Here is a 27,700-nt window from a genome sequence, read left to right as displayed (position 1 = left end):
CTTTACCTCTTTCCAGTCTAAAAACCAATTCCTGCTGAAAATCTCTTACCAAATCAACACTGATGTGCATTTTATTCAAATAAACATTATCCCACTAACATTTTTAGTGTGAAGCTCCTCAGAGAACCAGTTAATCCACTGAATTCAGACTGTGTTAACTTTCAAAGTTCTTATCTAAACTGTCAAGTGGCACAACGTCAAATGCTTCTTAGAAATCTTTTGCATTGAAACCATCAGTATGCAGCAGGTCTGGAAACTTTGCCAGTCTCCTGAGAAGTAGACAAGAAATCGGCAAGGATTCACAGGAGACCACTATCTATCCTTAAGGATATCTATCCTTAATGTAACAGGTAATCAGAAAATACCATTGCTGTAGGGAATGGCATCAAATGTCTTAGTTTCTGGTCTGGAAGTAACATGAACATGAGCTGGAGGATTTTTTCATTTGGGGTGGTCCCTACAGTTTTTCTAAAACTTTTTGAACCTCCTCTTTCCCCACTGACACAACATTTACATCCAAATTTTCTTTTTCTTTTTTAAAAGTTGATTATTCATCAGTGGAGGTCAGTGAGCTCTAAACTCAGACTACTCTGCTGCAGCACACCTGGATTGATTCTCCATCTTCAGTGAAGGCTGCTCTTGAATGTTTCCATCCACAAAAATCCCTAAGTTCAGGTTCCCCGATGAAAGCTCTCATTGCAAGATGAAATTTAACATTTTTTTTTATGAATTGGTGACTCCGTGATTTGAGTGTAAATTCTTGATATTGCCCTTGTTGCCAAGCCCTGAAAAGGTCATCCAGTCCTTGGTGTTGTTGAAAGGAAACATTTGGGTGATGGTCCTCGTGTTGGTTGGATGCATCTCCTCAGGATAGCCATGCCACTTGCACAGTTATTCATGTCACCAGTCAGCTTTTTGGTGGTGTCAGTAGGTTGGAGTCATGAATCTGCTGTCAAAAAGGGCATATGGTGAAGATGTCTTCTGTGCGAGGCAAGAGATTTAATTTAAACCTGCTGCATCTGCAAATAAACTCTTTTAGCTGCTATAATGACAGGTGTAATAAGCTGTCATTACCTCAGAAAGAGAACTTTTGTCTTTTGCAGTGCATCTGACAGAGCTGAGGATCTGGGTTCAAAAGAAAAAGACTCAAACCAGTGGGACAATTTGGTATCTATTTTTGGTATTTTGGGGTCAGATAACAGCAGGTGCCTGCAGCAGGATTCTTGTGGGGGAGGGTCTGCTTTGTCCTTCTTAAATGTAATTCTAGTCAAAATCAAAAGGTGACAACAAACCAAGCCACTATTGAATATTTTCTAAAATAAGCTAAGCTGTCAATCTTCAGAGTCATGGTAATACAAATAATTGCCTTCGTATCTTCCATGTTGCAGCACTTGTGAAGAACTGCAAGCAATTCAAAGGGTCTTTGGTCAAACTGATTACTTCTCAGCCCTTGAGCCCAGCTGAGTTGTCCTCAGCACACCACTCTCAAGTCCTGGAAAATCTTACCAGGTTTTAAAGTCTTTCTATTTTTCTTCTTTGAAAATCTTGTAGAAGATTTTGTCCAGGGAACAATTTAAAAGGCAAGCCATGTTCATTTCTTGTTATTATGTTCTCAATATCACTTAGGCTAAGAGAAAAACTGTTTGGATTAGATTCTTGTGAAGTAACATCTATAACTCAGACTCGGTGCTTTATCCCATGTGCCACCTTCAGCTGAACAGTCCCAGCTGCAGACAGCCAGTGCAGAAACAAAACCCTCACTACTGAAACTGCATCAGGAAAAATAAAAGAATATAGAAGGACTTATTTCACAGTCCTACTAAACTTGGCTCCTCAGTTTTCTCCCTATATCCTCTTTGCTTACTGCTGAACAACTTGTAGGTGAGTTTTCAGGTTATTGTTTGAGATCTCTGTGTCAAAAGCTTCTTCATGTTTCCAGCTCAGCCTTCCAGAGGACAGGGGAGCCAAAAGGCCTAAAAAAATGACTCATTATATCATAATTGCAGGTGCAAAATACCCCCCAAACCTTAAAGGTGGTGACTTCATGGTAAAATTTCTTAACAATAAGGCCAGTAAGGATCATTATTGCTTGGTAGTTACAAATGCTTTGATATGTTTTCAATAATAAAACTCATATGCTATTCTTTAATGGGAAAGACGATGATGTTTATTGTACGGAATAACCACTGGAACCCACCACCTAAAATTCAATTAAGAACACGCCACAATTCTCTGGTGTGATATTTCTACCAAAAACGTTCAGAAAACAGCATCAGGTTAAGAGATGGACTCAGCTTTCACACTGATTCTCACATCTCTTTCAGTGACACTGTTTTACTTCTTTAACTGTATGGCCTTCCCGTCAGACAGTTCATTAGCATGCCCTGTGCCTTAAAAGCCACTTGCAAAAACCCCTGTGGATTCTCAGAAATAAAGGGCTGCAAAAGGTATTCAAAAGGCCCTCTGATCAAGTCTTCTGCACTGAGCCTCAACAGGCATGTACGTAATGGCTGTGTAAAAAGGCTGATTTTAAGGAAATGCTGTTGTCTGAAAACAGCTGGAATCCTCTGCTACTTATCAGAAATTACAACAGCCATCTATAATTTACTGCCTTGGCTAATACATTCATATTTTTGAGGTGATTTTTCACTTCCTCACCTCTCCTTTAGTAACAACCCTGCATTAAATCCCTGCTCAACAAAGTCAACAAGAAAATTCGCATGAACTTCGACAGAAACAGGCTTTCTCTGTTTTTCTTCTTGATTTAGATGAGTGGCCATGGAAATCTTCAGCTGACAGATTTATGTAGAGACAGCAAAACACCTACATTTTAAATCTTTACTTTAGTCTGTCTTTCATTTGAATGTGTGCTTTGGGAATCCATTTAGATAATTTTTATATTTCAGTGTAAATCCCGAGGTAAAATGTCACTTCTAAACCAACATTTACCAATTTTTCATTTAATGGATTTGTGATGAAGTGTTGAGCTTGACGGGAGAAATTAAAAGTTTCTAACTGAGCCCTGATGACATAGGTACAGTTGTCTCTGCCTTGAGCAAGGGAAAGCACTAGATCAACTCTCTGAGTCCCTGTCAGCCCTGTGAGACTTTGACATAACTAGTTTGCTTTTAAGTTCAATCAGATATACTTGTGGCTAAGGCAGACCAGAAAGTAAAAAGAACATGTCACAGGAAAAAATAATGTGATGTACCTGTTTAAATCTATTAGCTACAAGAAGCAAATAACCAGACTTATTTCGGCTCTCTACTAACAGGTTCTCTGTTCCTAAATAAGAAACTGAGTGAAGCCTTAAGAGGATCTCTTTGATGTAAATCTCATGCTGAGATTTTTTCTCCATATAATGATGAGGAGAAACATTAGAGCTACTAACAAAGGGGCCAATGAGAATGGGGTTTCATCCTGCCAAAATTGCCTAGGATTAGTAATTCTCTTCATCACCCTCTGGATGCAGTCTGGTCTTCCTTCTTTCAACTGCTCTCTGATGAATTCAAATATCAAAACGACTTAAAAAGAGACAAGGCTTTGCACAAAAATAGAAAACAAATCTTTTTGTTTGTTTTGTTTTTAAACAAGTCTTTAAGGTTCTTGAGTGTAGAAAAAATCTGAAAAAGCTACTTAAAACTTGTGAGTTAGATGTGCTATGGTTCTAATTGGTTCTTTTCATTTTAAGGCTTGTCCCAACTCCTACAGAAGTGAATGGAAATCTTTGCAGTAACTTCAAGGCCTGATGGACCTGCCTCTCTAGCTGCTCTGCAGGGACACCCACACTCTTTTTTTCTTGACTTCTTGATTATTCTTTTGAAAATACCAAAGGATAACATTAAAAAAATGGTAAGAAATTAAGCAATCTCTCTGTTTATTTTGTCTAACTGAAAACTAATTATGAACCAGTTCATTGCCCTCTGGGTGGGTATAATGTCCATCCAAGGAAAGAAGGATACAGTTCTTCCAAAGGAGAGAAACAAGTTACAGCAGAGGTAAAGGACAAGGGTAAACCTGGATGGCTCATAATGGTAAAGGGCCTAGTTGGGTTCCAATACGAAACTTCAAAACCCTAAATGATCAACATGTAAATTAAAGAACGAAATTTAATGGCCTTAGTATTTATAGCAGCATTTGTATCTTAGGAACCCACTAAGTTCCTAAGTGGGGGTGACATTTGACAATCTTTGCTGAAGGGGTTACAAACTTTCCCAAACTAGCAGCTCCGGGATGTTGTCCATCAAGATTGCATGGTCAGCCATGGCAGTCTGCAGACTCCCTAGATCTTCTCTGGGGATGTGGGTGAGAAATGAGGGACTATTTGCTTGCCTTTTGCAATACTGCTTTTAATCCTTAGGTGTATTCTGCTATCCGCCTCAAACAGACATCCAATAAAGACTTTGGGGTTTTTATGAGCAGCAGAATTATTCTGTCTTAAGAGTGCCACATGGATTTCCTTCCCATGTGACCTGCTCCCAGGACTAGAAGATGTAAACCTAGTCCATGATTAGTAATGAAGGTGGGCAGAGGAGCTTGAGCTAAGGCAGTTCCAGAGAAAAATTCAGTCCTATTCTGTGGTGTCAGTATGTGTCTCTGTGGGCAAAATAAAAGAATAATAAAACAATAGAAACAAATAAGAAAAGGAGAGAAATTTTGGGATTTATTTTGCAGCTGATTAATTAATATGCTGCTTTATTTCTCCCCTTTCCTTCTTCACTCAGCCTAACCATCAGCCTGACAAAAGTAAACTCCTTGTATGCATCCAATAAAGATGCAAAAACAGGAAATCCCATAGCGAGAGAATGACACTTTGCTTCAGTTATCCTGGGATCCACAGGTCAGACCAGAGTATCTAGTGCAGCATGCTGACCTCTAAAAACATTTGTGTGACAAAACCCTTTGTAAGTCTTTATTAGTTAAACATGGCTTGGTCTCTGATCTTGTGGGATCACACCCCCAAAGGTGAGTGAGGATGGCACAAGCATAGGGTGATGTGGGGAAGAAGCTGGTTCCCATCACCAGCAATGACATAGTCCCTGTGAGACACAGCCCTGAGTGTGTGCTGCCTGAGATAATCAGAGAAGGGCATGAATGAAGGACTTGGGGAAAGAGACATAGTTTGTAGGGAAATGTTGTATGCCAGACAGATTCAGAATAGTTTAAATCTTTTTCAAATCTAAATTCCCCATTTTCACATCTTAAAGGATCTCTCTTTTTTTTTTCTTTTTCTCCCACTCTTATTAAGTAAATATCTAAGTGGTAACTTATGACAGAGTTATACTTGCAAAATACCAACATAAAATATTGTCTGGTATAATCTGAAAAATGTGTATTGCTTTTCAGTCTGTCGAGAGCACCTGAATTCAAGTGCTCTCTGAAAGTTGAGATTCTATTCACTAATTTTTGGCTGATCTATTTAGGGCTTTAGGAGGCAAGTTTTTTAACCTGTGGGTTTAATGGTTTTGTTAGGTTACTACCTTTTTTGCAAAGTTTTCATTAAGTCTCATTGTCAAAAATTAAAAAAGCTGTTTTGAAGAAGCAAACTTTTACAAGGTTTGTAGTTCATGAATTCACCTGCCGAGGACAGATTACCACTTTCCTTACCATCAAAACAGAACCGAATTTATACACACTTCAGACTTTGCTCACGGCTTCTTGGTTCAATAAAAGAAGGGGAGAATTAGTTTCCTTGTTGTACTCCCAAGGGAATCCCGCTAAGTTAAAGCACATTTTAATCTCTTGAGCCGGCAGCTTTATTAGTAAGCGTTCCCCAATCTTCAGGGAAATCTAATTTCACAAATAGATCAGAGTCACTTCAAACGCAGCTTTCAGTTGCCATCCACCGGGGGACAATCGGGGAGGAGGAAGTTTGTCAGAAAAGACCCTCTCTGAGCCCAAGAGTGATTACCAGAGGTGTCTCCATCGACTGCCACCCACCTAAAGTCGATAGTACTCAAATGAGTACGCCGGTGTGGACTATATAAGAGAAGCGCATGGCCCTGGAGGGCGCATCCCCCATCTCCGGGCGCAGCACCGAGCGCCCCACTCCGCGCCCGGCGGAGCCTCCGCGGGGACACGGGCTCTCCGACGGCGGCACAGGACCTCGCTCCCCAGCCCGCACGCACCCAGCCGGACTCGCCTCCGCCTGAAGGTAAGCGGCCTCCCGCCGGCTCTCTGGAGGGGATCTTGGTGTGGAACGAGGGGGTGTCGCTGCCCCGGAGCCAACCGCGGGTCGTTCCCCGGTTACTCACCGGGTTTGCCGTGCGCCCCGGCGGCGGCGGAGGAAGGGAGAGCCCCGAGCCGTCGGGGAGAGCCGGCTCCCTTGAGGCTCGAATTAACTCCTTCGCCCAAGAGGATTTGCAAGGCAGGCCAACTAGAAAACAGTTTGTAAATAACAGAATTTGCCTCCCTCTCTCTTAATGCTACCCGTTTTCTATAATTAGAATAGCTTACTTAGGGCATTAAGTGCTGCTCTCGAAGCCCCAGCCTGCGGTAATTGTTTTCGCCCTTTACACCGTGATTTGCGGCAGTTCCGATGTAACTCTCCGCTCACTGAACTCCATCCCACTGCCGTCCGTGCTCGCTCCCCGGGTGGAGCACAAGGTGGCTGGACAAGGCTGGCCCATCGTGGGGGCTCCCCCGCCGCCCTGCTCCGCCGACAGAACCAGGAGGCACCCGCGGGCGCAGGGACTCCAAGGGCAAAGGGAGCCGAGCAAATCCCCTGCAAAACCCTGTACCGCGAATATGTGCGGCGCGGTTAATAACCTTGCCCTAATCCGTGACTATTAAACGCACTCTCCGAGGAGCTGGGCGAGCGTGGCGGCACTGCGGGGTGCCGGCCCGTCGGGTCCCCGCTCCGCGCCCCCTCCGCCGGCGCTCCGCGGGCTGCGCCCGGCCCAGCGTGCGGGAGCGGCGGTGCCCCCGGGCGCGGCATGGGGGGCGGGCGGGTGGGGTGCGGGCCGGGCCCAACGCTGACCGCCTTCGCTCTCTGCCTCCTCCCAGCGCCGCAGAGATGCGAGGGGCGAAGAAGCGCCAGGCGCTGCCCGCCATCGTGCTCCTGCTGCTGGCCTCGGCCGGGCCGCCGCCGGGCGCCGAGGGCAGGGACGTGCCCGCCGCCGGAGCCGAGCGGGGGGCGCTCCTCGACATCCTCCTCCAAGCCCTGGGCGACGACGGCCGCCCGCCGCCGCCCCGCCCGCCGCGGAGGGACCGGGTGATCTCCCGGCGGTACAGCGGCAGCAGTGCCCCCCCGGCAGAGCCCCGAGCGGCCGCCGCCGCCCCCCGGCCGCCCCCGGCCGCCGCCGCCGCCCCGCCGCCCCCGCGGGTCTTCGCCGCCGCCCGGCACGGAGGTAAGAGCCGCCGCGCTGCCCCGCGCAGGGAGCCCGGGGGTGCAGCCCCTCCGGATCCCGTTCCTGTCACCTCCTCCAGCCGCCGAGCCCGACGGCTCCTTTGCCGGCGCATCCCGCTGCGGCAGGGAGCGGGCCGGCGGAAAGCGGGTCGGGGGATGCCCTGCCATCGTCCCGGGGCTGCCACGGGGTGGGCTCTGCCTTTGCTGAGTTCGACCCCCCTGAGGGCAGCGCAGCCCAGCCCCGCTCCCCAGCTGAAGCTGTGGGGGTATCCGAGACGGAAGGCAGGAGAGGGTCACTGGGGCTTCGGCACCTTCGGCCGGGAGGTCAGCTGCGGCCACCATTGATCCCTCAGAGCAAGCCTTCCAACTTCCCTATACTGCAGCGCAGCACTGGGGGCCCTGTTTCTCCCCAAACTTAGGACTGCTCCTCTGATCTGCCCAAAGAGGATAAATGACCAATCTGAGCGACAGCTGTCTGGACGTACTCCTTTAAACTTCCTCTTCAACTTTGCTGGTTCTCATGTGATGCACTTCTCTAGTTTTGCAGGGCAGGTGCAGAAGATCCAGACTGTGCTGGGCATGGGGCTTATTTCACCTTTCAGAGGATGCTCAGACTGGGGCAGGGAGCCATCTCCAGAACTGGCACGGGCCAGGCCTGGCAGTGACAGCAGGGACAGTTCAGGGCCAAGCACAGCTGCCTGCTGATACTCACACTGTCCTTGGCTAGGAGACTGACACTGCTAGGTTTGATGCAGAGCCACGCAAAAACATTTCGTACTGGAGCGGAGCTGCCTGAGGAGTTTGCGTGGGTTAGGATGGTGCAGTTCTGCAAAAAAAGGAGAATCTAGTGACTGTCCCTGGCTGTAGCCCACTAATATTTTTCTCTTGTTGCCTGTCACAGACCTTGCTGGAGAGAAACCAAACTGAGGGAACCCAGGGAAGTTCGGTTTCTTAGGGATTTGTGTCCCTGGAGAGCGCCCTTGTGGCTGATGGCTGGCAATGGATGAAGCTGAGATGCAGCCCTGCCCAAGCCTCACTGGTAGACTTACTCTTTTCTGTTCAGTAGTCCGTTTTAAAGGAAATTAAGCCTAGTTTTGGAAAATCTTGAAGTTGCATGACAAATTCAGAAGTTAATAGGTGAATAACTGATTGGTAGGGCAGCACTTGCACAGGGAGATTGCTGCACATTCTAAGGAATCTGGGCCAAAATTTATCAATCAAGAAGTAATCAATGCTCTGGCCTTGAAGCTTCTCAGTGTGATCTGCTCCAGGTATTGGACTGTACATCACTAAGGGGTTGTATTGTTCCAGTGAACTTCCAGATATTCTTGCCTTTTCAGACTGTAAAGTCTCTGGTAGTTATGGAAAACCAACCCAAACCAGATTGCCACAGATTTGTGTGCTGACTGGAAAAGATGGTGCAGGTTATCAGCATGCCTGGTCAGAAGTGTTTGTTTACTGTGGCTTGAATACTTTATGTGCTGTGGGCAAGACCTCAGCCCAAAAAAAAAAAGTTAAATGGTCTTTTCAAGGCAGAATACATTAAGGCTTACATTCTTCTTTTCAAGAGAATGGAAGACAGAATAGTATAAATCTGAGAATTACTTTCAGGTTTATACTTTGCAATAATTATTGGAATAACTACTAGTATCAGGTGGCTTGAAGAAAAATTCTATTTTAGACAATGGTATCTCCCATGTGAGATATTTGCTCTTAACTAAATAATTCTATTTAACTATAGAAAGCATAAATATTTCATAATATTTATATAATTTTGAAGGGGAATTTTCTTGAATCCATCAGTTTTATACACTGTAAGATTTTGTTTTCTGTTATTTGTTACTTTTAGTAATTATGTTGTACACAAAAGAAACAGCTGAACTTCCTTAGAGAAATTCTCCAGTTGTCCCCGGTGTAGGTGCAGTGTCCTATGGGCAGCCACAAAGGTAGCTTTCTCTCCAGCCTGAAAGAGCAGATCTACAGTTTAAATAATAGTCACATTTTTGGATTCATCTCATTTTTTGTTACCAATACCAAGGATACAAATTAGCCCCTGTTGTGATAGTGTGTACTTGTTTTGTGGGATAGAAGAATGTGACACAGCTTTTGTTACAAGTCATTAACTCTTTGTTTTATAACGCCTGTCACCAACACATTAATGGCAGCTTTTTACTCCAGCTGGTATTACCTGTTCATCAGCTGAACAGAGCAGCTTATCTTCCCCTCAGACTGGAAAGTCGTTGCATTCAGTGGAGTACTCAGCCAAGCATTTGAAACTGGAGTTACATATTTTGATTGTCTGTAGCTGCTGGAAATCAAACCCAAGTGTCTGATTTAAAAGACAGTTGAGCAGCTAATTACTTCTTTTGTTTGAAACAAAAAAGCATCCGGAATAGTGCTGTATACAGAACAGAGAATGCAAGACAAATAATTTCTGTGTGTTTTCTCTTTTTCTTTTTTATTTTCTGAGGATGCTACTCTGTATCATCAATGAGTTGAATAGCAGGAGTACTGAAATGTACTTCCCCTCCTGTTCTCTCATTCCTTCACTCTCAGGACTCTCTCCAGCTTTAGTCTAGCCACTCGCTGAGCCGCACCTCCACACTCACCTTTCTTTTATTTCATTTAAGGCCTTGGTTAACTATTTGAATAGTGAGAAAGCTGACCTGGACTACCACTGGGTGAATTCTAGGAGCAGCACAGGGTGAGTGGCTGCAGCACATGTCCAGGGGTGAGGTTTGAGAGGGGATGGGACCTCCTCCGTAGTTTTATGGGGTCCTGCTCATTTAGCTCAGGCCAAATGGGAAAGCACAGCACCTATAGGGTGTCTTTGATGAGGAAGGAAAAAGAAGAGTGAAACCCTTAACTGTCAGACATGGTACATGTACCACTCAGTTATAGATGAATATGTAGGATATAAAAGTGAGAGTGGTTTTGGTCTGTGATATGCCATCTGGATGTGGCTAGCAGGTGGTTCACAGACAGGTTCTGGGCTAGAGCTATGCCATGGGAATAAGAGTTGTGCTCTACTTCATCTGGTTTTGTCACAGAGCAAAGGGGCATGACTGAAGTAGAGTGGACACTCAAACCTGCCCTGCTGTGTTGGGCCAGTGAGATGCTGTGACCTGCCTGGAAAGGACTCTTTAGGTTCTTCTTTCCCCTTAATAATCAAGGTTATATTCTATGTCATGTGCTTCTTAACCATAAGCAAATTTGTGTCATGGTTCTTGTAGGACCCAGGACACTCACATATGCAATAGAGATACCAGTTTCACCATCACTTCAGCTGTCTTAACTTCTTATCTCTTTTATCCCTACATGTTCAAAAGTCTTATCTGACACAGATCTGTCCCTGTTTTTCTTGGTGACCTGATTAAGGAGAGTGAGCACTTACTCTGAAGAGTACCTTTAGATGAAATTCCAACAAACCAAAAAGCAATCTTTGTTTTTTCTAGGATTCCTGGTAGGATGTCACTAAAAATACAAATTGTTCCTTTGAATTGTTATATCCAGTGGGATTAAAATTTCTGTCATAACATCCTTTACTTGCCTGATTTCCATGAAGTTTCTATGCTTGTGATTTTTTTTTTTCACTAAGAAATGTCTCAAAGTGTTTTAAGCTTAGTGATGAAAGCTCTTCAATGGGTAGTCTTTTTTATAACTATCCCCTGCGTCTGATGCATAACTGTGGTCAGCTTTTTTTATGAAGAAAACATGTATTTTCACAAAGAGAAGATTCAGCTTCAGGTTATTTTTGGATGTCAAGTCAGGGGAACTAGAATAGTTTGTCATTCTTCTTAGATTTTCTTTGTTACATTTATCCAAACACTTTCCTCAAAACCAGAATAGCTTCCATGTAATTAGATTTAAAGAAATATTGAGAAATAAAAAAATCTGCATTGTCTGTTCTTTCCTTACCTATTTCCCACCACAGTGGAGAAAGGAGCTATCTAAACTTACAAGGGTTAGGGGGCTGAAATTTCCTTTTTGTCCTGGGAGACCAACAAGACATTTTAAAACATTTTGAGTAGTTATTTTTCAAGCATGAAGGAATGAAGATAAATATTGCTCTCAGTTTATGAGTATGTTCAAATTATCCTCCTGAGCATATCTACTTCAGATTTAGAATAACATATCAGAGGAGAGAATTTGGCCCTCAAAATATTTAAACTTTGAGATTACACTTAGGAGTTCAGTTTTATGCCAAAATTTCTTACACATCAGCAGCAGAAAACTGTAAGTTGTCCTATGACATAGTGCTAGTTTAACCATTATTCATAATGAATTAGATTTGAAAGATACATTTGAGGTTTATTTTAGTTTGGGGTTAAATCAAACCCATGTATCCTATGTAAGGTGTAAGAAAAGTTTTGTTCTTTTTCCTCACTTAAAAAGATCTCCTGTAGGTGTAGTGATAGTTACAGCTGGAAGTCCCTAATTCTACAAGACCTGCTGTGCCTAATACTAAACTACTTCAGTGAATGTAATTATAGATCTGGAATAAAAAAAGGAGACCATTGAGGAATGTAAACTTTGTCTCTAAGAAATTAAAATGTATGGTATGACATAACACAGAGTTCTTTGTAATGCTTAAGCCTCATCTGATTATTATTTCTGTTAATAAGCTAGCTTTTTTTCCCCCCCTTTCTTACTGTATTGTGTTAATAGGAATTAACACATCCAGGAGACTTAAAAGAAAATGAGAGTTAATAAAAATGACATTCTCCAAAATCACATTTACCAAAACAAACATTATCTTAGAAATTAGCAAAATAGTGGTTGAAATTGGTTTAAAAAAAGAATAACTGTTACATTAAAACAATCCAAATAAATTCTTGTGATCTGTAGTAATCATTCCTCATTCTATAACTGACATTTTTGAATCAATTATTTTTACAGTCAAGCTGGTAGGTAGGCTTTTCTGAAACAAAACAAGGCAAATATATTCTGCTTTTGAAAGCTTAGTATAAGCCGTATTCCAAATGGTTTAGGGGCTTGTTTTTCTTTATTTTTAATGAGGTGGACATGATATGGAAATAAATTCTAAGTTTGTATATTCCAGATCTAGTGACTAAAAGAAAATATATTCTCATAGATTAACAAATGTAATTAAATATCAAATACTATTCCTCTCAGCAGAACATCTATATGGCAGTGTCCTTGGGACAGGGCAACTGGCTTGAGTGCTGGAGGGAGTGAAGATTGCATAGGGCAATATGCTTCCCAGGCCAGTAGTTACTGAGCCAGGATTGGAGGGGCTGTCAGGGTCTCGCCACACCATGAGGCAGAAATATAAACAGTCCCAGTGAGTGCAGTGGAAATAACCATTATCTCTGCTTGTACCACGGTTAGGTGTCAGTTCCACCCAAAAAATACAAGTGGGCTGCATGAATTTTCATTTCCTTTGATGAAAGGAAGTCCCAAATGGTGCTGAGATTGTATACTCCTTCAGCCTTCAGTCCTATGCAGTGCTTGAATCAGTCATGATTGTGATTGCTTTGCTATCTGTCACAGCACTGCTACATTCCTTTCCCTGCCTGCATGGGTTTTTAGGGGTATTGTGTAATATGCCTTTTAGCGGCAATACTCCATGTTTGGCAAACATAATTCCCAGACAGTAGAGCCAGGCCACTGAACAAAAGACATCTGAAATCTAGGATAAGCCATAAGTCTTCCATATCATGGTGGAGAATGTCAAGCCCTTGGACCAACTCTGAGAGCTGATGAGGGAGTGAGCAAAGATAAAAAAAAGTAGTTGTTACGTACAGGGAGACTTAAAATATAATGAAGTACATCAGAGCAATCCTTCAGATGAAGTGGTCTCCAAGGGGCTTTGCTCTCATTCCCTTTAATCCCAGGGAAGGGCACTCGATATCTGAGATGTGCTGTCCTGGCACAAGAAGGGAGAAGCCTCGTTGAACTGCAGTACCCTGAGCAGCAAACATTTCAGAGTGCACTGTGCTGTCTCAGGAGCAAGATAGGATGTCAGCATATGGAAAAGCTCTTCTGTTGAGCTATTGCTTTAATCAAGATGAGGACATCTTCTGGATTTTGTTTTAGTCCTATTTCATATTTTTATAAAACTTCTATTTAGCGTGACAAGACACACAATTACTAATGTGTGCAGTTCTGGCTCCAGAAAAGTGAATGTCAGAATTTTCACTGTATTACACCAGGATTGGGCCTGAAGTATGCCAGGATTCCTCCAATATGCAGGGAAGAGAACAACAAAGAAAACAGAAGTTTGTTTCAAAGTAGATCTTCCTGCATTACTATCTGTAATTCAGGAGCAGCATGCATTTTGAATTAGTCCAGCTTGGCCCTGAGCCTGCGAGCAAACTAAAGAGCTGATATATTTCATGTGGTTTTCTTCTTTCCATTAGGCACAATTTGATTTTTCTATCAGAAAAGAATGGCAGGTCTCTGTGATTTTGTGGTTTGTTATTTCAGGTGTTAGTCTGCCAGGGAAAGCCTCTGAGAAGTGGGAGAATGACAGTACACAGGTGTAAGGCTTTGTAATATATTTATTTTTTGATAAATAGCCTTTAGCCTTGAAAATACACTGCTTCATGTGTGGAGATGATGTTGCTTTTTAAATAACTATGTATACAGGGAGAGAGATTTAAGAAGAGATGTATACATACATCCATACATCAAGGCACACAGACTCCTAATTAATAGGTTTTGAGGGCAATTTGCATGAGAATGATGTGATGTTTCAGACCCACATGTGATTTAAGAGTTACCAATGTGACTTACAAAGGCTTTGTTCTGGGCACAGGGCAGCGATATGGGTTACACATCATAAAGTCACCCCAAGACAGGCTTATATTTTTCAAAGTGCTTATCACAGTATAAAAACAATTGCATAATAGTAGTCACTGTGGAGATCTATAAGCAAAACTTCATAACCAATGAGGTACCCGAGAAAGATATGCACCATCTACAAAAAGAGCCACTGAAATGCTGCAGAGAGAAAGGGGTGACTGGTTCCATGCCTAAAGTATATGTAAGGCCACTGTCTGCATTGGGATAATTTTGTTGTTAAAGAAGATCTCTCCAAGTGATCTGAAAGGAGTTTGTAGGAAGGGGAAAATATCCCCCTTATTAACATCTGTTTTCCAGGGAACTAAAATTTTTGGAGTTTTATCTCCTACATTTCACGGAAGTTAAAAAAAACCAAAAACTGAAATGTGACCATATCCTATGTTAATAATTTGTAACACTTGCTTTAAAACATACCACATAAATACACTTTAATAGTCACAGTAAATATCTTCTTTTTCATTGCATGCATTCAGGTGACATTGTAGTGAAAAAAAAAAAAGAAAGCTCAGCTGTTGCTTATGTTTGGTTTTGATGGTTGATGGTTAGGCTTTTCTATTCAATTTAAGGATGACTGCTTCATTTTGTCACTTGTGAATTAGAGGTTACTACTTCTGTGGAAGTCCTACAGGCTATTTACTCAAGTTTGGTGGGTTTTTAATGTCGGTCAATTGGAAAACAGTTGCTCTAGTGAGGGGTTTAATTGGCTATTGATTGCATACTGAGGGCACAGTTCTTTAGGTTATAAACAAGATTTAACACACGAAGGATCCAAGCATTTGATTGATTAGTGGCCATTTTTATATTATTGTATGTTTTGTTATGTCTGCTGTGCAAAAAATCATTTATGTGCTGTGCTCCACTGATTTTACCAAAACAGTGCATAAAAATGTGTTTAATACAAGCTTTAACACCCGTGAAAAATACTGTTTGAGGTTACAAACTGTGGCTACTTTTTGATCATAATACTTTGTTTTTAAACATACAGTTAAAATGTATGTAGTCGAGCAAAAACCACTCATGGTAAAGGCACAGTTTTGAATACAAAGAATATTTAAACTTTCTAAAAAAATTTTCTTGTTGAAGTTTTTTTAAAAGCCTACTAAGTCTTTCTTTCTCAATCCAAGTAAATTGGTTCCGTTGCATTTTAGTACATGCTATCTTACTACATTATTTGAAATCTGTGTCTTTAACTTAAAGAAAAATGTTTACAGTTACATCAGCAAAGCAATCATTGTCATGTTCCTTGCAGATTTTAGACAGAATCCTGAGTGACATAGCACAAATCTAATTAGGGCTTTGCTACTCAAATTATTTTCTCCTTTTTCACTCAAGCCTGTAAAATAAAGTGAAAAGCAAAATAAAACCCTACTGGAAAACAGTCCGAAACTTTTTCTTCCCTAACCTTTGCTGTTTATGATGTGTTTCAGTAATAAGAACCTTTGAAATGAAGTGTTAGAAAATGCATCCTTGTCAGTGTATGTGGCAGTGGTGGATGTATGCCCTGGATTAGTAAAACCCTTAAATCCCATTGGATTAAAATAAGTAAGGAGATAGCTGTGATGTTATTACTCTAATCATGATAGAGTAATTACTTCTTTGTCTGCTAATGACATAGCATGCCTAACACATGAGAGACTTCTCTGCTGTCACAGAAATTTCAGTTTAGGAAATTCACGAGAAAGATTTCAGAGCTTGTCTTTTACATAGTAGACAAAGAGTTATGGCCAAAACATACTAATTATGAGGATTTCTTATGGTCTCCAGGGAGATCTTCTGGGCCAGAAGACAATCTAGAGTAGGCTAATTGCTTGCATTTAATACTATGTGCCTGAATTTTGAATGGACCTGTTAGTCAGTAGTAATTTAGCAAGGTACCACAATTTGGGCTTCCCATTGTTATATGATCAAGTTCCAAGTTTGTATGGGAAGTTAACATATACAGATTTCCCCCTTTATTCAGTAACAAGTCCCTTTTCCAGATATCAGGCAATTTTCGTTCTTTCAGAAAAGGGATTACTATAAAATACATAATTTGTGTGTATAAGACTAGCAAAGGTACAGCAAATTTACACTCAGATCTACTTCTCGTAAACAGGGTGACTCCACATTACCTACATGGTGGAGTCACTACATGTGTGTATATGTGATTCAGCTCTATGGAAATATGGAGGATCACTTATATAAGATGAAGTCAGGGCTTTCAAAATCCTTGATACAAATCCAAACTACACATTTATACTGAAGTCCACTGTCCCAGAACTGAGCTGCACCTCCAGAAAAGCCTTGCTTCTCCTTCTTTACTTTTGGCTGGAATAGCTGTTCCTTTCCTGTCAGAACAAGGAGTGAAAAAAAGGAGAAAATCTGGAGATTAAGTGTTACAAGCATGTTAAGTCTTAGGATAAAGAGAAAACCTCTGAAGTGTTAAGGGTACCACTTTCCCTGCAGTTACACTCTATCTCAGAATCCCAGAATATTATAACCGTGACAATGGTATTAAAAAATCAGGGAAAGGTTAAAGTTGCTCAGTACCAAGTTATGGAAAGTGTTTTCTTCTTTTTGAGGTTAGCTGTTTCTGCTCAGCACCTTTTGGCCCACTGAAATGTATGGTTGCATGTATGTTACACCTGTTTATGATCCTTGAAGATAAAACCTCCAGTATTAGTATGTCTAAGTAGCTCACTATCTTTGATTCATTTATATGTAACACTCAAAATATTTTGATCTTAGTTATACTTTATAAGTGGTCTCCTCATGCAACTATGATAGGGTAAAATGACCTCAACCTGAGTATAAACGTGATATATGATCACTGGGAACACCTTTAAAGCCGTTGTTTGGGATAAAGTATTTATAATGGAGAAATGGTGTATTATTAATCCATTTGTGGTAGTTCTGTATCTGTTCGAATTTGGAAAGAAATAGAAACATTCCTAAAATAAGCACAGGAAATGTAAAGTACAGTTAAACATTATCATTTGCACAGCAATCAACCTGGAGCCTATGCATATTTAGAAAAAAGAGCAGGGTCTAATTAAGCTCTGGCAAACTCGATTCTATTTCCTTTCACACCAGTAGAGTTTGCCTGTGTTTGTCAGTGCTGAGTTTGGCTTGTATGCAGTTAAGCACATGTCATCAGTTTTCATTCAGTCCATTCAACTAGTTCATATATTGCCTTTGATGTATTGCAGCTGTTCTTGTGTTTAATTTATGCAAATATTCCAGAATCTACATTTATTACCAGCCATGATAGCTCAGAGTGCTTTGCATAGAGTCCTGCAGAGTTGCACAAAGTGAATTTCCTCTTAATACTTATCTATATGTAGTCTCTGTATCTTATTCTAAGAGTGGTTTTGCCTTCAGTCAGGAGCCCTCCAGTAACTTCCCAGGCATAATTTGGAGTCTCTGGATTCATCTGAAATACCTCCCGTGATAGTTTAGTGATTCCAAGTAGCTGATAGGTGAATTAATGGAAATTGTCTTCTGTTATAGAAAAAAAAATTATGAATAGGGAAAGATAGCTTCAGTAAATAATGCCTTGAATAGTTTGACCAGTCTTTCCTATATGTCTCAATCTTTTCAGTGAATTATCCTTTTGTAAGTTTAATGAACAATTAGTATGGTAATGCAGCTTTCTTCTTGGAAAGGGGCAAGTACATATTCACAGCTTTAGTATTCAAAATAGCAAGGGTTTCATAATACGCTACATTTTCTCATTTGGATTGTTTGAGGGATATGCTATCCCATTTATTAGATTTTCTTAAAAAAAGAGGGATCTTTTGCATAAAGTCATACATCAGATCTGTAATAGTTTTGAGATTTTTTTCTTTACTTTTTGTGCCAGTTTGGACAAAATAAATATATGTTTTAGTGTTTTCCATGTTCACATCTCTGACAGAGGAGAAAAGAAAAAAGGTGAAGTATGCACATAGTGCTAATCTGTATGCGTGTGGTGCTGTTCCAGAATCTCACAATGCAAAGTATAGTTGTTAAATAAGTTTTTATACTTCAAATGAAAACAACAGAATATGTTGACCTAGACCCTTATCCATTCTAGTTTTAACTGTTTTCTAAAGTGATCGCTAATAGCAATAGCAAAAAAGTAACCATATACACTACATTTGGCTTATTTCTTGATCTCACAGCATTTTCTGATGGAAATAGGGATTTGCTGAGAGGGAAAAAAAGAAATCCATCCTTCTTAATGTTCTTTTGCCAAGCTAATATAAGGGTCTCCACAGGCAAGGATTAACTAATACAAATATGCTTTCTGAGCAGCTATTGAAGAATTACTAATACACATAATTACAGCTGAGTTCAAGATATCCAACCTTGTAAATACATCCTGTTATAATTTTGTTACGCTTGACTGAAGCCCTAGGAGAAGCCAATGTTTCAGTCTCTTTGTTCAAGTCTTAATGAATTATTGGAAAGTGGCTGATTAAAAAGCATTGGATCAGAAGAGGCTGCTGCATTCTGAATGTTGCTCTCTTTGATGTTGTTTACCTCCCAAGCTGACTCATTTCCTTGGCCAACAATCTCGGCCCATGAAGCTGTGAGCCTACTTTGTTGGACCATTATATTGTGCTTGGAAGACAAATGTGGTAGGTAGCTGTTTAGTGAATATTTTAAGAGTTCATTGGAACTCACACTTTAGAATAGAATTCTCCCCAGAGGTGGGGCACAACTATATGGTAGCTAAAGGGCATACAACAAAATAAGTGGGATGCTCAAGCAGACCTTTAGTTTCTTCTTAGAAACCACAGTTTCCACACTTCTTTTTTTTTTTTTTTTTCCTGTTTGGTAAACCAGTTTGCTACCAGTTTCCAGTTGCCTCTGAAATGAATGACTCTTCAGCTGTCCAAGGCAGAGTCTATAATGTGAAAATATTTCACACAGAGGCTGCCGTGTGCCACTGGGGAAGAGCTGTGGCCTACACTATGTGCCAGCATATACTTGTGGAGAGCTCCTGGTTTCAGTTAATCAAAAAAGAGCACAGGCATGAGGGATTAGGATGTGAGTGCATCTCATCTTGAGACTGGAGTCAGATCCTTGACTAGTTCCTCGACAGTGTGAACCTATTCAAAGACATGGATGAAGTTTGAAGAATTGGTGGTCCCTTCGCAATGTCTTAGCATTGTTCTATTGCTTCCCACAGTGCACGTAGGGGGCAGCCCCCCGTGAGCATTCACATTTCCCAGTAGATCAGTTCCACACTGCATTGTTGGTTAAAGTGAACTCAAATAAGAGCAGTGTTAAACTGCATCCTGATTTTTTTCATCTCCATTAAACTAGTTTCACTTAAGGTTCTTCTCATTGGATGCATCCATTACAATAATGTAGAAGGAGCCATAAGGTTCCCCACTCAGGCAGTGGTTGAAAACCACTCTTTTCAGATTGTGTGGAATTTTTCAGTTGAACCTGTCTTCAGGTTATCCTTTCATGCAGCCTCTCCTCTCTTGGAGTGGAGAGAGGGAAGTTGGCATGCTTGATTGATGGTCTTTTCTTTAGAGATGACCTTGCACTATGGTTAAATTATTAAGCATGGCCTGCACAGATAGAAGTGACCCGGAGTTCATGGGTTCAGAACTTCTGAGGTATCTCATTGGTAACATGCCTTGGAAGGATCCTCAGTTGTGTCTTCTGAAATACCACAGAAGGAGCATCAGAGCAGACTGTACTTTTACTTCAGTTACAGTAACCTAAGGATTATTTTAAATTAACCATATAGGTTTAATTTGAAGAGGCAAGTATACAGGCTAAGGATATTTGAAGCACAGTGATGAGGGCTGTAGCCCAGGCCCAGGAATTCACTCTTTCTCATAAGAGTATGGTAAAGATTCAGAGGGTGCAATAGAGGAGGAAATAACATGAAAGCTGATTTTGCCAGACAGGTAAAGACTTATTCATGCTGAGGGAATCTCCAGCTGGGAAAATCCATGGTTGTTATAGCCTTTGTGCCACCAGAACAGAAAAAAGGGTAGGCTCAGGGAAGAGAATCTGGCTCAAAGAACTTAAAATAAATATCAGATGTCAGAGCTGTGACTTAATTGTTTAGCTAAGTAGATCATGTGAATTACACACAGATTGAAGACCTGGTTTTGCTCCTGTTGAAATCAAGGAGAGCAGAATCAGGGCATACTCTCCTTCCAGTGTTTTTCTGTCCTCAAAAATGTGTTATTTGAGAGTACACCAGCTCCTAGAATAATTGTACCAGCTGGGAATCCATAGAGCTGCTTCTACACAACTGCTTTGTGGTTTATTGTATAGACAAAAGCTAACAATCTAAACAGAATGCATTTCCTTAGCTGCTCTTTGTTTTTATTCCAAAATTTGACATTCAAACAATGGCTTCTGTGACTGACCATGGAAAGTGGGACTCCAGGTTCAGACAGTGGTTTTTGACAGATGCCAGTCTCAAAGAGATACATCAAGATATATCTGTATTTTCCTCCCTTTATTGTGGTCTTGCAATACAGCTCTGCCACTTTGGGAACTAGACCCATGCCCCAGCTCAAAGACATTAGCTTATAAATATCCCCTTGGGAAATTGTAGTTTTGAAAGACTTACAACTTCATAGAGATTTTTTTTTCTTGTAATGAACATGCAAGAGATGTTTGTTACTTTTATGAATAAAAGGAGAAAACTTTTTATTAATCTCACCATTACACATTAATGAATGCTTTCTTTAGTATTTTAAAATTCTCTTTTAAAAAACCCCAAATAAAACCCAATATTTAATCATGAAGGCTTTATAGAAGTGAGGAAACTATCCAAATAAGGACAGTAGCACCTGAAAACTTGAAAGGAATTTTAAGTTGCGATCAGAATTATATTTCTTGGAGCTGACTGACAATCTTACATTTATGAAGAACAGGATGGTTTTGGGAGAAGACTTCACATGTGCAATCTATTACCTGGCTAAGATCCTTCACATAGTACTAGTGACAAGGTAAAATACTGGTAGATGTGACAGAAAGAAAAATGTTTGGAAACATCTACAGCCAATTAACAGACTGACATATATTTGTACAAATGCTGTCTGGATGATGAATGACTTGGTACAGCATGTAACTGATGACATTGTAAAGGAACAGAGCATAGAGAAATTATTTAGTATCATATTTCTGGACATACTTGGAAGATACTGTGGGAAATAGTCTGATTTAGATAGGGCGGTTTTTAGGTGCTGGGTTTTGCATTCATACTGCAGCTAGGGCTCAGCTTCTTCAAGTTCATGATGATGATAATACCGTTACAGCAGTCTTTTCACCAAAAGTGAGCTGTGATTTCTTTTTCTGAGAAATTACAGTGTCTAAGCACTCAGTGATAAATTACATTTCCTTCACAAATGGTGAATTAATCAAAGAAAAATCAAAGTTTGAGGGGAAGAGGAGGAGCATAATATTCCCAGTGTTGAAAAACCTGGATAGTTCACAGCAGGCAAAACTATCCTCCCCATTCCCTGTCCACCTATCTTGACACTTCAGACATGATTAAATGTTTCTTCTGTAGCTTGAGCGAGTTAGCTCCCTCCAGCCTCAGGTTATGTCCTTCCCACAGTTCAGTGCCCAGTCTTGGAGGAGCAAACTCTAGGGATAATCTGTTGCCCTTAAGAGGATGTTGAACTGGATGTTGGCAAGCCCTTTCAGGCCGTAAATAGTCATTGCTCTGCTGAGGTGGGAAGGCCTCCCTGGAATTACTGTTCATGCCCTTAGTTGTCTTCATAGCAACGATTGCGAACTATTCCTGTCACTCTCTGTTCCCACTCGCAGCTCAGCAGAGTCCAGACGAGGTGCGGAGGGCAAGCAGGGCACAGGGGAGGGGAGAAGGCAAAGGGCAATGGCTTGGCAAGAGTAGGGCAGGGACGGGCAAGAGTGGGGGAAGTATCAGTCTGGGTCCTTACCACGGATGTGAACAGATCTGTATCATCCTCCCCTGATTGCAAGTCAACCTTTTCTGCTTCTAAGGCTACTGAAGGGCCTTGGTAAAAATAGTTTTCCTCTATAGCTTCTGAAGGATTGATGTTGGTATGAGTAAAGGTAGGAATGTGTCTTGTATCCATTGAAAGTGCTCCAAGTGATACAAGATGAACACCAAATGCTCCTATGCCTGTTTCTCCTACTTTGGTTCTCTTACATCTGGATGAATTTTCCAGTCTCTGCCCTCGTACTATTACAGGTGCTTTTACTTTTGAACAGTATGGTAATGCCCATCACAGAGAGTGGGGAACTGAGACCACATGAACAGTTGTGGTATCTCAAAGATGGTCATTGGACTTCAAGTCAGAAAGTTGGGAAAGGAAAGAACTTCTGTACTCTTTCCAATTAGCAGCACAATAAAATAAAAAAGAGCAAAGTCAAGTAAAATCAGTATGTATTTGCTTTGTTTACTCTTAATTATTTGATTTTGTGAAAGTTTCTGTTGAAAACCTGATTTCACCTGAAGCATAGAAAACCCTGGAGACAAAAGTTTGTCTCAGAGGACTTCATGTCACTTCACCTCCCTCCACTTGCATGAAAGAAGGCAGGTTTCCCACAGATTGTGCTTGGGATGGGCTGTGCCAGCAAGACTGCCATGATAGTAGCTGCAATAGCACAGCATTCTTGGCCAGGGCAATCTGCTCTCACTGTGTCCTGTGATGTTTAATAGAGAGGTACAAGGATTACAGGACTAAGGGTCTTGTTTTCTCAAAAAGGACTTCATTCATTTTCTACCACAGATGAATGGAGAGAAAACTGCAGCAGTGAAGAAAATTTAGAATACAAATGAGCACAAATTTAGAATATAAATTTAGAATAGAAATGAGCACATAACGCCTTCTGAGACAGCAACACAATTGTGGCTCTGGTGCTTCAGAAAGAGAAACTTGAAAAAAATGGACTGCTTTAAAAGTTATCTGTCTCATGATGTACACCAAAGTTCATTTGCTTTTCCTAAAAACAGTGATGTTTTACAGTCTGAAATATCCAAAAAGGGCCTGGATAATGGACACTTTTTTCATAAAAACTAGCTGAATCAGTAGGATGTTACTTACAGATTTGCCAGAAATGTGGCAAGGAGTTTGAGACTTTAATTTCTAATCCCATGTACTCCTTTGTAATCTAGTAGTAAGTAAATTGAATTAGTTCTGAAACTGACTCCATTTAATGATTTGCAGTAAACAAAGAATAGGGGAGTTAGGAATAAAACACTGTAGCAAATAAATATATTTCTTCTCAAGGTTTAAGAACGTGTTTTGGTTCATGGTTTACAAGCTTGCATCATTTTTAGGTTAGATGTAGCATTTAATCAGAAGGACTCCAGGAGAGAGGTAGGAGTAGGGATTTAAGGAGAAATTATCCCTCTTAGGTGTTCATAAGCCATAACCCAATGGGGATGATAGGACATAAATCATAACTGAGATAGTTGTTTTGAATTAAAATTGGTATTTCACACTTCGAATAATTTGGTGGAAACCTATTGTATTTGTTGAATCCAGCTATCTGCTATTTCAGGAAGCACATCCGAGAATCTTGGTCATAACCTTTTCCAAAGAAATGGAATGTGCCTAGCTAATGTAAGACTTGTCTTGCCTGTTTATCAGTTATTAGAGATAAATAAGTACCCCTATATTCTTGAAGAAAGATTTGAGTCCCATCTTTTGTGTTACTATTTATACAATAGTATGTGCAGAATCCTTCGTACTATTTATAACAGCGTTGATAAAGTTTACTGCACCATTGCTCAAATAAATTTCATTAATCCTACTGAAATTAAGTGTCTCACATTTGTCATCTGTTTTCTTGGTATCCCCCTGAAGGTCTCTGTCATAACAGGACAGCTGAAAACTATTTGGGTAAAAAATGCCTTGCATAATTCTCTTGCAATTACATGAATGGGGTGTTGATGAGTGAGAGGGAGTATACAACCATCAGTGAGAGTGGAATTTGTCTCTGGTCTCTGTAAAAAGGCAGCACTTCAAATAAAATTTCAAGACTATATTTAGAAATCTTAAAGGAAATAACAAATATTCCATTCCAAGCAAAAGGTGAATAATGAGAAATTTGAAATACTTCAAATCTATTCACATCTGTAGTGTGCAGATATCAATCCATCAAACAAATTTTATGAGGACATATAAACATAGATCTACAGACAAAAACTAAGTGTGCTGAACTGGGAAAGCTGTATGCCTTTGCTCTCTGTATGTTTTTAATGTGCTCATTTTCACATTTTACTACCATCTGTAGGTGTCCTTATCTGGGTTTTTTGTCAGTTTTAGGAATCCCTTTGTACAATAATTCCCACATTTTTTTAAATGTTCAGTATTTGCAATACTGCAATTTTGGTAGAACCAAATTGATTGCAGCTACACTCTTGTATGCCCTGTGGACATTAATCCCCCTGGGTTTAAGGGAGCAGCTGATGGAGATAAGACTTACAAGGGTGAGTAGGAGAGACGGGACATACGTGAGTAGACGTTCTGGGATAAGAATGAATGGTTGACTCTAGAGCAAAGAGAGGACAAAAATAGAAATCATGACTAAATGCCAGACTGTGATTTTGGAAGCTAGTGCTTCCTTTTACACCCATCTTTAGCACAGTTAATAACAACAGTGATTTTTTTAATGTAATACTCTTGACAGTGGTGACTGACATGGTAAAACTTCATCAACCATTATGAAAGCAGACCCTGTTAGGTTTTCTCTTTGGGGTCATTCTGTTGTACTTCTAAACTGCCTGATGTCACAGCCCACTTCATTACTCGAGTTCCTGGTGAATATTCCAGAATAAAAACTTAAAATTCTGTATGTACAAGACAAGATACTGTGTTCATATCTAAAGTTGGGAGAATTTGAAGATATATCAGTTAATCTGCATTTAAAAATATTATTTGCCGTGCTCACATCAGAAAAATATTACTGGAATGAATACCTAGGAAAGTAAATGTTAAGTCACTGTTTCAGCCTGGACAAAAAATTAAACATGGAAGCATTTATCAGACATGGGAGCAGAACTAGCATTTTAGGACTTGACTAATGAGGTGCAATCATATATTGCAATGTGCCTTCCAAATATTCTCTATAAATAAAGTTATAATTTGTATGGACAGCAGTTAAGTCCAGAGAGATTAGAATACTGTTTATGTCTACTCTTTGAGAGGATAAATTGACCAAGTCATTAATTATGAATTCTTAATTGCACTCTATGTGTAACCCTTAGGCTCTGGAGTACACTTTGTATTGTGGGAACTGAAAGGGCTGCCATTAGACAGGGTAATGGGTAGCCTGGTAAACTCTGCTCTCAGAGCAAGAAGGTATGCATGGGTACTTTCAGCATGTTCTACATTCAGTAGATGGCAGTGGTATGCAGTTATATATTAATTCAGGAATTTCTCTTGAGCAGACACTCTTACCTCTGTGAATCCAAGAAGTTTTGATTTAGGGATTTATCTGAGGCTTTTTCTTCCCCAGCAAATACTGAGATACTAGATAATTCTTCACTTGCTAGAGTAGAAAGTGATAAAAAATGAAAAAAAAAAATTGCTAATTTATTGTAATCCTCATTACACAGCACTTGGAGGAATCTGGTAAGTTGAATTTCAAACACTAATATTACAGCCAGAAAGGAATGTGTCTGTCTGGAGCATTGACTCATTTTCCATCTATGCTCAGTATGTACACATCAAAGTCTCAAAACAAAAGTATTCAGTAAGTGGGAAATGTGTGTGTAGTAACACAGTGAGTTCTCGGAATACTGCACACAGAAATAGGTATTTTCCGTTGTCTGAAGGAATGAATTGCAGATCTAGTGGGGGAAAGCAGGGTATGTGAGTTGGAGTGGGGGTATATAAACAAAAAAATTACTAAGACAATTAGAAATTATCATAAACTTAATTGTGGAAAATGAAGAAAAAGAACAAAACAAAAGCAGAAATGCAGTTTGTGTAGTAGAAATCGCAGATGAGTAGTCTAAGAGAATTAAATTACATCATTTAAGTAGATATTTTCTCATATAGCAGTTATCTCTAACACAAATAATAGAAAATGTTTAATGATTTGTGATCAGTAATGATGGAAGGAGTTGCTCCTTGTTGCACAAAGCAAAGGGGTTTTTTTTCCCCTCTCTGTGAGGGACTGCAATAAGAAAAACATTAAATCTATTAGTCTGTGAACTGAGTTGTAATACAACCACAAATTCATCCTAAGGATTTTGAGCACTCTTAAGGACCTCAGAATCAATTGGTGGTCCCTTAGTAGGGAATAAAATTATCACACATTTTTCAACAAAGAAGTACATACTTTGTTTCTGTGCTGTTTCAGACACCACATGAGGAACCAGAGAAACATTTCAATCTATATTGATATGGCTATTGTCTACAGAACAGAAAGTAATCCCATTCTGGTAGCAATGGCATAACAGTATAGGAAAAATAGCATTTCCAGCCTAGCCAAAGCTGCTGGAAGTCCTCAGTTTTTCAGGTAAGGACTTTGTCCAGCCCTGGCCCCAGAAGTAAGAGTTTTGTGCAATCTGGTCACAGCCAAAGAATAATAATGAAAGGAGGAAGTTAAGACCTTTTAATTGGTTGGGGTACTGAAGAAAGAAGTGTATGCTAATTGATTCAGCTATGCTTAACATCATCTGCTGCTGAGGGCTGTGCTAGGAGCTGCTCTCTCAAGCACTGGGAAACCACAGTGTGGAAAGTGCCCCAGCCAGGGATTGGGATCAACTCCCTGTGACAGCTGCCCACAGTGGTGACCACATATTTCTGTCTACTTCTAGCAGTAATACCCAGGTCAGAGCTCTAAGCACACACTTCATGCTCCAATTATTCACAGGGTATTTTATCATGCAATTCTCAAGTATAACACTGTAGTCAAACACCTGTGCTTTACTCCACGCCACACTGAATTCTTATCAAATGAACATTTTTTCTCTACTAGGATGCCTTATCTTTGCTCTTTGCACTGTTTTCTATTTTGGGCAAAACCCTTTTTACAATTTTTTTAAACTGAGGAAGTACATCTATTGCTAAAATTCGTAGGAATACTTACGTGTGTAGATTGAGTCATGCAGAGAAAGGATGTTTTGGGACATTAAGGTTTTTGATTATATGTTGGGGTTTTTTTTAAACACTGTTTTTGTCAGATTTCACTTATATTTAGGACAATCATGCTGAGGATATTTTCATCCTGGCATTGTAATGTCATTCTATTCAGTCATCTTCCTAGCATATCACTTTACTTGGGTATTATTCTCTTGTTCTTGTTGAATTTCATCTCTGTTGCTTCAATTCTTCTGGGAACTTATAAAATTCTTTATGAATTTACATTTGAAAGATTTTATTATCACTTTTATTACCAAACATTTTATTTCTGTGCTAACTAAACCATCTTGACATTGTTGAAAGCATGCAAACCTCCTCCTAGTATTTCACCTTGTGGTATTGTCACAGGAGGCAGGAGTTGCTTGCTATCTTTAGGCATGGTGGAGAATTTGTAGTAAAGGAAAGATCCATCCAAATAAATGAGACTTGTCTGTGT

The 27,700-nt window shown here is 40.3% G+C and overlaps 1 protein-coding gene across 1 annotated transcript in view; it reads left to right on the top strand.

Annotated features, from left to right (window-relative positions):
- Positions 1-7,015: 7,015 nt before the first annotated feature.
- The window catches only part of ALKAL1 (ALK and LTK ligand 1), a gene marked incomplete at both ends in the record, with an annotated part of 32,126 nt that continues 11,441 nt past the window's right edge, over positions 7,016-27,700 (top strand). Inside the window, one exon of the mRNA XM_082291288.1 lies at positions 7,016-7,349. Within this exon, the coding sequence (XP_082147414.1) occupies positions 7,016-7,349 (334 nt within the window). The remainder of the gene's footprint in view (positions 7,350-27,700) is intronic.

Source organism: Coloeus monedula (assembly GCF_965178545.1).
Source record: "Coloeus monedula genome assembly, chromosome: 1".
NCBI lineage: Eukaryota > Metazoa > Chordata > Aves > Passeriformes > Corvidae > Coloeus > Coloeus monedula.
This window is presented reverse-complemented; position numbering and strand designations above follow the sequence as displayed.